At 39.6% G+C, this 12,399-nt stretch overlaps 1 protein-coding gene across 1 annotated transcript; it reads left to right on the top strand.

Moving 5' to 3' along the window:
* The first annotated feature begins 259 nt into the window (after positions 1–259).
* mapkapk5 (MAPK activated protein kinase 5) lies at positions 260–9,639 on the top strand. The gene is made up of 14 exons (XM_083905446.1): positions 260–346; positions 1,180–1,253; positions 3,710–3,785; positions 5,128–5,225; positions 5,315–5,423; positions 5,621–5,710; positions 6,040–6,135; positions 6,242–6,322; positions 6,418–6,605; positions 6,784–6,904; positions 7,583–7,713; positions 7,800–7,915; positions 8,355–8,459; positions 9,358–9,639. Exons 1-14 carry the CDS (start codon positions 311–313, stop codon positions 9,450–9,452), a joined length of 1,416 nt encoding a protein of 471 aa, XP_083761572.1. The 5' UTR covers positions 260–310; the 3' UTR covers positions 9,453–9,639.
* The last annotated feature ends 2,760 nt before the right edge of the window (positions 9,640–12,399 follow it).

Genomic DNA, 12,399 nt, shown 5'->3' with positions numbered 1-12,399 from the left:
AGTTATGCGCTCTACATGGTCACTTCAGTGAATCTAAGACGGGTGGAACAGCGAACCGGACCCCGAGGCTGTGAGCCGAGCTGGCCTGATCTGACGTTACAAAAAACCGGCTGGTGGACTTCAGACCTGTGGCCGATCGGCGGCCAGACATCATTTCGCCTTAATGGCCTTGTCCTGTCATCCGTAGTAATATAATAAGCTTCGGACCAGCTCTGTGTTGCTAGACAAAAACTCTGTAAAGGTCAGGAAGACAAAAAAAAAAAATCCTCGCTTTGTGTTCACTGTGAACTGTCTGAGATCGACGGACAACATGTCGGAGGATAACAACGCAGACAAGTTCATCAAGGTATGTTTGTACAAAATAAACGTGATTATTTATGTATATACACATTTTAGTTGTGTTTGCTGGCCACCGGGAATCAGTTATCATCAGTTTAAACTAAATCATTGAAAATACATTGTCTGTATATGCAGTTTATTACCTAGTATCGACTTCACGTATTAGTACTCACATTTAACCTCTTTACCATTGTAACTTGTGTGTTCAGTTTTGTTGAGTGAGCACACAAAGCTGATTCTGATAAGCATCAGTAATAAATGTAACATGGTGAAAATGTTGTCTCTCAGTTGGAAATGTGATAAATAATACTTGTAAAGTCAGATGTTTCTTACTTTGTTTTGTTATTTCTTTCATCTGAATCTAATGCTCGAACAACCCCCTCACCTTTGTGTATTGCTTACACATGGTAGAAATGTGAAACATTAAGCGTGTGTCATGATGAGAAACACTTCTGTGGTTCATGTTCATTACCTGGCAACATTTCTATTTGCCCTGCTTCTGCCACTGTGGCTCTACCAGGTCAACTCTCAGTCAGTAGTAATAATATGTGATTTTAGGTGGCCCCAACTTTCACAGGTGAGAGTGAACAGCTGGTTGGAAACTGCTGGAAGTACTGGAACTGTGTCTATTGTCCTGATCAGTGGTGTAGCTAGTTAACTATGAACTTAACCCAGTCTCTGGTGGCAAGACTTTTCCACAGTATTGTAGTCGATAGTTGATCGTAATAATATACAATGCATGACTAGGGCTGGGCAATAAATCGGTATCAATATGTATTTGAGACGAGACATGATGTTGCATGTTTGATTTATTGTTGCTGTTGTTTTTGTCCCCAACAGGAATCATCGATTCTGGATGAGTACCACATAAACTGGACACAAAAGTTGGGAGCTGGAATCAGTGGACCTGTCAGGTGAGTCTCTTTTCCTTTTAAACGTCTCTCCGACATTTCATTGTGTTTGTGTTTGTGTTGAATCAGAGTGGCGTTAAACTGTTGCCACCACATTGCATAGATCTTGAACTTGAGATTAAATCTTTGTTAAACTAGAACCAGAACAAGCAGCATTGCGTGAGAATCATCATGATCATGGGATCTGCAAACAGAACAATCTTATATAAGCTGTACATTGTGGACTGTTATTGTTTAGCATAGCAGAAATCAGAGTTGGGAAATCCCACATCCTTTATTTGAGCTTGGTTGTGAAAAACAAACCAGGATCACCCAAATTGCTGGGTTTTTTTAAAAAAAAGATTGTGAGTGATTGTGACTGTGCATCATGACCTGCCATATTTTGAAATCCCACGTCAGGATTAAAGAGACCTGTACTATACTGAATGCTGTATGTTGCCCAGTCCTCGTAGTGCACGATTAAAGCACTGTGGTGAATGTTGTGACCACACTTTTGTCACACCGACTGCAGGATGTGCATCTGGTTTCAAAGATTTGGATCATTTGGTTACTGAGCTGGCAAATAAACAAACCGTGTATTGCCAGAAAAAGTATTTCTTGTTTCTGATGTTTGTTGTTTAATACTTCTCCTTACTGCAGTGTTGTTGACTGTGGCACTCTGACACTTGAGTAACTGACACACATTAAGACGGTTGTTAATTGACTGGGATGTAAAGAACTGGACCAGCTATATAAAAACAGCATGTGAGAAAATATTCACATTTAAGAAGCTGAAACAATTAGAAATTTTGTTTTAATAATGAAAAAAACCCTTTAATATAGAGTAATAGATTCATTGTTTCAGCCCTAGATTAAATAGCAGCTGCCTGTGAATATACATGAGGTTGGTTGCCCCCGATAAACCTACGACCTTTTCTTTGTCTGTGTTTTTCCCTCTGCCTTCTCCTCTGTAATCACTTCCACTCAAAGACGCTGTGAGTAATATACCACAGTCAGGAAGGCACATATTTCTGAAGAACTAACAATAGACAATGATTTCAGCCTTTTTTACATAAACTATTATGTACTCTCGGTGAGGTCATCTGTTGAATCTAGACAAGGTGTCATCCTCAACCTGGAAAACTGCCTTGTTATGAATCACCACCTGCTAATACCGGTGTTTTGTTGTTGTTGCAGTCACTCAAATGATCTCTTCACCTGAAGAACTTTTACATGTGCTGAGTTTTATGCAGGAATTGCACAATGTTATGTGAGTCACAGTGTTTGCTTTAACTGCTTTCTGAGTCAACCCGTGTGTCTGACTGCCCTGCTGATTCCAGCGGTAATGTATCGGACGCTGCACTTTAAAGCTGTTCAGTACAGAACAACCTGTTATTTTTTCACGTGTCAAGTGTTTACCTCACGCGACCGAGAATCTGACTCATCAGCTCTTTTTCAATTACTCAGATAATCTGTAATCTATGTTGTAATTGTTGACTTATGTGTGTGTGGGATATTTTTTTCCAGTAACTCCTGCTCACCCCGTCTCATCATTTTAGCAACTATGCATCTGCATTTCACTTCATTTTTTAGTCTATGAACGACTCATTTGTTCAACCTCACGCTCACGTCTTCCTGTCTCATAACACATTCACGTCTTTCACTGTACCAGCCCCCCCTGCACCTCTGTCTAACTGTGATTCATTAGGTAGATATTGCTTTCCAGTGAAGTGAACTTTGGCTGAACCAGAAAGTTTCCCGCAGTGAGGCTTTAATCGTGTAATCTGAGTTTAAGGGCCAAAGGTTGCTGCTTTTAAAGTGGACGTTTCAGCCATTGCTGCTCAGATGAAGGGGATAAAGAGCTTTTCTGAAAGTAGAAATTGATGATCAGATATATTTATAGATAACTATATCAAAAGTATGACCAGGGAATTCCAACTTAAGCTGACGTTGAATGAGAGGCAGGGAGCATCTTGGACAGCCTATGACAGAGACAAACATCCACACCGATGCACAGTTCAGGGTCTAACCTGAATCTGCAATTCCTCATAAGCATGGGAAAGAAGAAGCCGGAGTAGCTGGGGGGGAGACGCACACACAGGGAGAACTCCTCACATAAAGGCTCTGGTCAAACCAGGATTTAAACTGACAGTCTTCTTGCTGTGAGGCACCAACCATGCTGCCACCCCTTATTTTATTACACAACGCCCATAGAGGATTCCCTTTGGTTCTACTCTTGTTACAAAGCACAATTTATATACCCCATAACAAACTCTGATGTTTGTGAATACTCTTTTCAACATCACATTATCCGCCTTCTTCTCTGTGCTCGTACAGTGTTGGGTTAGATTTACAAAACAAGTATCCCAGAGGGGGTTTTGACAAGCATATTTGACTTGATGTCAATCAATTTTCTATATCGTAATAGATAAAAACGCTCTCAAAATGACTTTTTGACTCTGGCTTTCCCTCCTGTGTAGAGTTTGTGTAAAGAAGTCAACTCAGGAACGCCTGGCCCTGAAGATCCTCATTGATCGCCCCAAGGCCAGAAATGAGGTCAGTTAGAGGAAACCCTTTTGCGGTTGCGATTGTTTGTTGTCTGGTGCCCTAAAGCGTTTTAAATATGCTTTGCTCCGTCTGTCTGCCTGTTATTTGCCTTTATTAATTCCTGTTTTTCCTTTCCTTGTCAAACTGTCTATTGTGCTTCTTCTGTGTTTGTTTGGGCTTCTCTCTCTCTGACACTGTAGCGAACAGTTTGTCTCACAGCCTCTCCATGTCATTAGCAGCCTTCTGTTTTGATCGAGCATCTTAAATAACAGATAAACAGAGAGACGAGCAGTCAAAACAAGCAACACAAGGCTTGTGCTACTGAACTGCTAAAGCTGTCACTGACAAACACATGCGTGGATTCTTGACACGTTTTTAGAAGCAGACATTGGCTTAAGTTTTTGCATCTGTGATGAAGAATCAAACATAAAATTTAGCCAAAAAACACAAACATTTGTGGTTTAAAAAGCTAGTAAATTGTGTCTAAAATACATGGTTTGAAGCAGAAGGCTTCCTCAGTGCAGTGCCTCTCACTCTCTGCAGAAGCTGTCTTTAGAATAGAACGTCTTTATTGTCATTGCATTGAGAACAATATGACAGAATTTAAAGTTTAGAAAGAAAAAAAATATTCTCTGAAATTCTCTGCTGCTGGTGAAGAATGAAATAGAGAACATCTGCCGGCCGAAACAAGGTTTTATTTTCTTTGCAAAGAAAAGGTCAATCTACACACGAGTGATCCTAGCTGGAAAAAGACCCAGAGCATAGTGAGCCCTCCTCATTTATAACTGACCAACTCCCCTTTCGCATTCCTCCAATAGACAAAGAAGTCTGCCTTTCCAGACCATGTTTTCACACCTCTTTGTCTACTGCAGGTATTGGGGAGCCGACTCCCTGCAGATGTTGTAGGAAGGTGCAAGTTCAGTCTAGACATCCTAATTACACAATATACAATACACAATACACAAAAGGACCTGGTATTCTGTGTTGGGCAGTTATAGGGTGATGGGCAGTTGTAGCTCTGAGACAAAGAAATTGAATTTACCATTACATGACATGCCCAAATAGCTTCAATTTTCAAAAGACCCATATGGCTCACACCCAACGTCTTTCTTCTTATAGAATTGGTTGATGAAAACTATAAAGAGACACTGGTAATAACGACATATAATGTAGCAATGAGGAGAAACAGCTTCAAAACACTTGGTTCTTTGTTATCTTTGCTGCAATCTAAATGCTCATTTATGATTTTCTAAGTTCCCACACATGCATGAATTTAAACAAGAAACAAAACAAAGTAAATGACTTTATACACCTTTTATACACCTGACTTTATACATTGTGTTACATGCAGGTGCGTCTCCATATGATGTGTGCCAACCACCCAAACATAGTGCAAATCCTGGAGGTTTACGCTAATAGTGTCCAGTTCCCACATGAGTCTAGTCCGAGGTAAAGTGGTTTTAGTTTATTAACTTAAATCCCTCTCTCTTCTACCGTTTCCTCTGATCATCTTTAACTCTTTGCTTGTTTATTCACAGAGCGAGGCTTCTGATAGTTATGGAGATGATGGAAGGCGGCGAGCTTTTCCACAGAATCAGTCAGCACAGGCACTTTACTGAGAAAATGGCCAGCCAGGTCACTAAACAGGTAGGTGAAGTTTGAATGTAACATTGTCTAGAAAGTCTTTAATTCTGCTCAGTCAGTCTTTTTCCATGGGTGGTTTCCACTCCATTTTTTTCTGTCAAACGTTCTTCCTGTGGTTATCGACATGTTTCCTGTCTGAGATCAACGCGGTCAAAGGAAACGACGCACATTGGCTTAAAAAAACCTCTCTTCTCCCATAGATCAGTCAAGCCTTGGAACACTGTCACTCCCTAAATCTTGCACATCGCGACCTGAAGCCAGAGAACCTGCTCTTCAAGGACAACTCATTGGTTAGTCGCTGCACAAAGAAGAATGCTGCACTTGATGTAGCATCAGTTTCGATGACTCTAGCTCATTAGTTGGTCACACAGAATGCAGTTTAAGAAGAGAAATGAAAAACTTTGCTGAACTTTAAATTTACAATCCGTGCCTTACTTCTCAGACCGTGCAAGGAGGAAATTTGTCTTGGCCAAATCTGGCAAATTAAATTTGGTATTGTGTTTTGGCAGGATCATGTACTCCATATAAAAGAACTCTTTGAAGTGCAACTGAGACATAATGAAATGTTTCATGGTAAAGCTGCGTAAACATGTTTTCCGTCTTCTTCTGTGTTTCACAGGATGCACCTGTCAAGTTATGCGACTTTGGCTTTGCCAAAATTGATCAAGGAGACCTGATGACTCCTCAGTTCACTCCTTACTACGTAGCACCTCAGGTGAAAAAAACCAAACACAGAGCACATTAATCATGCTCGTGTCTTGACAGCTTCCATAAACGGTTAATAATTACTTAAATCGTGCTGTCTTCATGTTCCTGTTCAGGTACTTGAGGCTCAAAGAAGACACCAGAAGGAAAAGTCAGGAATAATACCTACCTCACCCACTCCTTATACTTATAATAAGGTGAGAAACCTATATGTTGAACTAAACACTAATCCCTACACTCTCACTGATCATGGGGTTTTTAAATGCGTGTGATTTTTGTTGTTGTTCCGCAGAGCTGTGACTTGTGGTCTCTTGGCGTAATCATCTACGTAATGCTGTGCGGTTACCCTCCGTTCTACTCCAAGCACCACAGCCGCACCATCCCAAAGGACATGAGGAAGAAGATCATGACGGGAAGCTTCGACTTCCCTGAAGACGAGTGGAGCCAGATCTCAGAAATGGCCAAGGACATTGTTCGCAAGTAAGTCTTTCTCCTTTCTCCTTGCTGTTGAAACAAGGTGAATCGATCATGGTACTGCACTCTTCTTGCCTCTTCCCACATCTCCTTCCTCCGTTCTCTCCTGGGTCCTTATTTTCATTCATCCCTGTACCTCATTTGTCATTTCTCTTTTCAATAATTTACCCTCCCTGCCCTCCAGGCTGCTGAAGGTAAAGCCAGAGGAGAGGTTGACTATCGAGGGAGTCCTGGCTCACCCTTGGCTCAACTGCACCGAGGCCCTCGACAACGTGCTGCCGTCCGCACAGATGATGATGGACAAGGTAAGAGGGAAGATAAAGGTGCAGAAAACTTGCATGGCACACAAACATGAAATCTGTCCAGAAAATTGCAGTTTGGCATTCACATATGTGAATTGGAGCAGATTTTCTGTGCCACCCACGTTCACAGCAGCAGGGAAAGTAAGCGAGTATTGAGGTGTTGAGCATGCAGAAGGCAAGACATTCGCGTACGGAATTTTCCAGCTCTTTCTCAGAAAGTTAAGTAAGGAGCTGGTAGGAAAAAATTGAATGAAAAAAATATAAGATGCCGACACAATGCCGTGTATACTGCCACCAAGCATCTCCTCACATCTCTTCAGAGCAGGGGAGAGCAGAGTCTCCTCTATCAGGGCACACGAACGAGTGGAGTGAAAATTTTGACCGGATCGTGGAAGAAATAATGCGAGCGTGGAACCTTATCTCTCGCCCCGTCTCACACCAGCATCTGATGCATGGGTGAAGAAGTGGAGGATGAGGGAGCACCTGGGCTCTCTCTGGGCAACAGTATATGACCATTCTGCCAAATATATACAGCGATCCCAGGCCTGTGTTTCAGCGATATTTGCAGACGCCTGTGCTCTCATGTTCAGCCCCTCTGGACAATCTTGGAAAAATGGACAGAAATTGGTATTTGTCTGAATAGTCTTGTTATAATATGCGTCTTCTGATTATGTGTCACAGGCTGTAGTCGCAGGTATCCAGCAGGCCCACGCAGAGCAGCTGGCCAACATGAGAATTCAGGATCTGAACATCAGCCTGAAGCCCTTAAACTCCGTCAACAACCCAATCCTCAGGAAGCGCAAACTACTTGGGTATAATGACTTGTTTGATGCGTTGCAGTAAAAACAACTGGATAAAATTAAAGGCCAGAGACTGACTAACCCGTCTTGTGTTGCAGCCCAAAGCCCAGCGATGGTTTCTTCATCCATGACCCGGAGAACGGAGGAGAAGACACCAACGTAGCTCTGGAAAAATTACGAGACGTCATTGCACAGTGTATACTCCCACAAGCTGGTGAGTAAAACAATAACTACAAACATACTGACACGGTTATGCTTTTCTATTAACATCATGTTACATTCAGTGAAGTTATTTCTACATATGACTTATTATGTTCCCAGTTGTAGATATAAATCAAAACCGTGTACCCAGGAGACTGATAAGCAACTATTACTACTGTTTGTAGAATATTGATCAATAACAGTTTAGCATGTCTGCTACTGTAATGAATGATTAAAGGAGTCAAATTAAATCATAAATGTCCTGCTATCTGACTGTGGCCTGGTCGGTATGGACGACCTAATCTGCTGCAGTGTTTCTCATCTATCCTGACTGCTTAAGGAGCTGCTTAATGTGCCTCGTGACATATGTATAGAAAAACAACTCAAACAGCACGAGGCTCGGAGAAAGAAGGCAGCATCTGAGGTAAATGATTTTGTTTTTTCTTGTCCAGGAGAGAATGAGGATGAGAAGCTGAACGAGGTGATGTACGACGCCTGGAGGTTCAACAGAGACTGTAAACTGCTGAGAGAAGGTCTGCAGGGGCTCAGCTGGGACGGTCAGTACCACCTCACTCTTCTGTGTCACTTCTTCACTCTTATTACGCTGCACAGAGCAGCCATTTTAGCTTTTGAATGTCAATGAAACGTTGTGTTATTATCAGAAAATCAATAGCTTCCACGATTGCTTACAAAAAGACTTCCTGGTATACTCACGCGTCAGGGTCCTGTAGTGTCTCACTTTGCCATCGGGTGGCGGTACAAGTCTCGACGCAGGGAATAGGACGCATTCCTATCACAGAAGAGAAGGGTGCTACAGCTCCTCACAGCTGAAAGGTCCATGTTAAAGGCTCGGATGGCTATCCTTGACGACATCTTCTGTTGTTAAAATAGTTTTTCTGCTGGGTGGCGGGTCTTATACTTCAGTGGGGCGGAAAAAAATTAATTTTAAATATACCTCATGCAAATTTTTTTATTATTATTATTATTATTATTGCAGCCTTGTATATGTGAAAGATTAGCAGAAACACCTAAAATACTCACATTAACACACCTAGAGCACCAAATGGTGCTCATAAAGCATACAGCTATAGAAAATGTATACATTTGTATTATTTATTTATTTATTTATTTATTTTTCTTAGGTTTTTGTTCTTTCTATACATATATACATTAATGATTTTTAAATATTTTTAATGCATAAATTGACAGGTTTAGTCATGAAGAAGTTAGGTCACTCAGGACCACAGTGTTTTTGTAATTACTCAGAGGTCCACACGGGGGCGATAAACAATGTTAATAGATCACAGAACAAATGAACGACAGCCTTACATTTCTTTTGCAACTTATTCTTGACCGCATCTATGTCGATATATCTCTCAGCTCATTACTTATCGTCACAGGTCATTAAACTCCTGCGTTTGTGTGTGTGTGTGTGTGTGTGTGTGTGTGTTACAGGACGAGCCTTCTCCGACAAAGTCGACCGTTTGAAGTTGGCTGAAATAGTGAAACAGGCCATCGAAGAAAAGACGACTCTCCAAGAGTCTCATTAGCGAACGCTGTTTTTTGTATCTTCTTTTTATATCGTTTAATATGAGCCTTTTTAACCCATATCTGTAAAGACGCCTTTTATGTGAAAATAATTTGCTAAGATTTTGTTTTTCATGAACACACTTGCCTACTGTACAGCTGTTAATATATTTCAAAAAAGGACTCATTGGTACTATAGTGCTTTTTTTTAAAAAGGACATTTGCAGAGAACACAGTAAAAAACCCTATATTTTCACTTTTTGCAAAAAAAAAGATGGAAAAAAACTAGGAAAGAAAGAAAAAAAAATCTGAAATTATTTTCTGGTAGGGATTTTTTCTATCAGCCGTTTCTCCGAGAAGTTTTGTTTTATTCATTTTATTCCATTTTGTTTTTTTCCTTTTAACCATTCTAATAATTGTATTTATTTCAACATAATTTCATACTTGTAGCCTGGCAGCGGAGAAGCTGCCGACCGTGTGACTCTGTTCTTCCACACACTTTCTGAAACTTAGACTGTGTTTGTAGAAAGAGAAGAAAATGTGCTTTTGACAAGCAAATCTTAACTTAAGGTCCACCTACATCTTTGTTTTTCACTCACATTTATGATGTTTAAACCAAAAGATGAACAAATGAAAGTCAAAGACCTTTCATCCTCGTTTTCAATCCGAGTTCTTTCACACTCGGATGGATTCAAATTGCTTGAATTCATGAGATGAAGTTTGTCTGGCAAGTGAAGTAAATAATGACATATTATCCTATGGTTTCTTTTTATATATGTGGCTATAATGTGATATTGAAAGGTCCTTAATCCAGCGTTGTTAAATTGATGGTAATGAGGCGAATAATCTGAGCCACGTTTGATGCAGAGTTGCATCTAAAGGAATTCAGACCAGACTCACTTCAAATCGACGTCCTTTAAAAGAACGACTACTTGAGACGTTGTCACACAATGTTTTTCACGTTTTTTAAAATTATTATCATTAATTAAGACGAGATGAGTTTTCTTGAAAATTAAGTTGAGACGTGAGTGTCATAAAACATGCTGTGCTGCTGAATGTGCAATAGAGCAGTGAAATGTGTGTCAGGTAGAATACATCAGTGTTGCTGTCTAATATAGTTCCACTCTACTTAATTTAAATGGTCTTAATACCAGCAAATGTTCAATCCTTTCCTTTTTTTTAGTTGTAATTAATATCATATCGTTGATTAGCCAGAGTGAAATCTTCAGTGCACTGCTTTCCTCTCGAGCTCTGGTTTTATCTGTTATTATTTATTCATGCTGAGGTCTTTTTCCTGTTGAATGAGCAGCAGATTGATGGCTGAAAATGTGCATTCTCTGTTATTTACTATTATTATTATTACACCCAAGTCCTTTTTTTTTTTTATATAAATGAATGAAGTTGCCCATTGATTTATCATTTCTGCAAACATACTTTCCACTTTTTAATCTTTTTTTTTTTTATTCATTCTAATGAAAATGTGAGTTTATTTTGAGGAATTAGCCGACAGTCAACATTTTGTTACTTTCCAGTGAAAATGTGCATCTCCCATGATGGATGGGATGAAGATTTCCTTTCCAGATTTAGAAGAATTCCTGGTCGGTTTGCATTTGAAAGGGCTTTTTTTTTTTTTTTTTTTCAAAGCTTGTGAAACATTTGTAACCGACATGAAGACGAAGTGCAAACCCTCCTTTTTATACTAACATGATTCTGAAAGTTTTTTTGATTCCGTCATGTCATGATCGACAGCTTAATGAAAACTACAGCTTCACAGTAACGCATCATCCTTGACTTCATCTTACTAGAAAGAAGAAGAAAAACCCTGCAGGATGAAGGTCTTTAACGAAGGGATTTGACTTTGTGAACATTTTTAAGTTCATGTAGCGACATTTGTTTGGAAGAAGAAAAAAAAAGATACTTGAGAAAGACAAATGGTTTGATTTGTTATAAAAATACTCCTTTGATTTTACAACCAAGATGTTTTACGCAAGTAAAAATTCATTTATTCATGTCGTGCTGACCTGCCAGTTAGACGACCACAATTCACTGCTGTGGTTATGCGCTCTGCTGGTTGCCTAGCAACAGTCAGGGGCTCAAAAGTAGTCCTTTACATGGCCCGTGACAAAATAAGGGTGAATTATCATTCAAAAAAACAACATGAAATGTGTTATTTAGTGAACAAATATTGAATATTGTAATTTCCTCAACAAAGCTAAATCCTTTGACCGACTGGGACAGACTTGCGATTCTATCAACAAATCTTTTTTCTGGAAGACAAAAAAAAAATACAGTATTGCAGAATCAGCATAGCATTAGTGATGGTGTGGAATTGTGTGCGGGTTAAGTTCACTATACAGAACTACAATTATTCTTATTTTAGGAGGCCATTTTTCCTCTGCTTCATCTCTTAAATGACATCATTTTCATCCTGAGTGACTTAATACTTTTACAGAGAAGTGATGCATCATAGCTTTACAGTAAAATATGAAAAAGGTCTATGTAAACACGTGGTCCTGCTGCTCAGTCTGGCTCAGTGTTAGTAAAAATCCCAGAGAACATTTGTTTTTTGTCTAAGAAAATCTTCATCACTCCGACATTCACGCTGAACCAATTTATATAGTGTCGGATTTGATTTTCTTTTTTTTTTTAACAAGGAAAACATGTCGACTGAGTCTAAAAAAAACATTTTTATATACGTTTAAAAAGAGTCGCTGCTCTCTATAAATACCAAACGCTTCATTCACAAAGTTCATGTTTTCCTCTTCTGGCATCAAACCGGTGTAGTTTTCTTTTCTCTCGTTTGGCAGTGATGTAGCATGTGCCCCAAATCCCTCATGAAGGACTTGCTGTATTTTCTGTCATCACAGCTATTTTTGAAAAAAAGAAATAAAAAAACCTTTCTGCCTTTGGAATGTCATCAACATGCTGACTTTGTAATAAAGGAATTCTTTGACTTTCAAACTAATGTTT

The sequence above is a fragment of the Microchirus variegatus genome (genome assembly GCF_963457635.1).
Source record: "Microchirus variegatus genome assembly, chromosome: 18".
Classification (NCBI taxonomy): domain Eukaryota; kingdom Metazoa; phylum Chordata; class Actinopteri; order Pleuronectiformes; family Soleidae; genus Microchirus; species Microchirus variegatus.
This window is presented reverse-complemented; position numbering and strand designations above follow the sequence as displayed.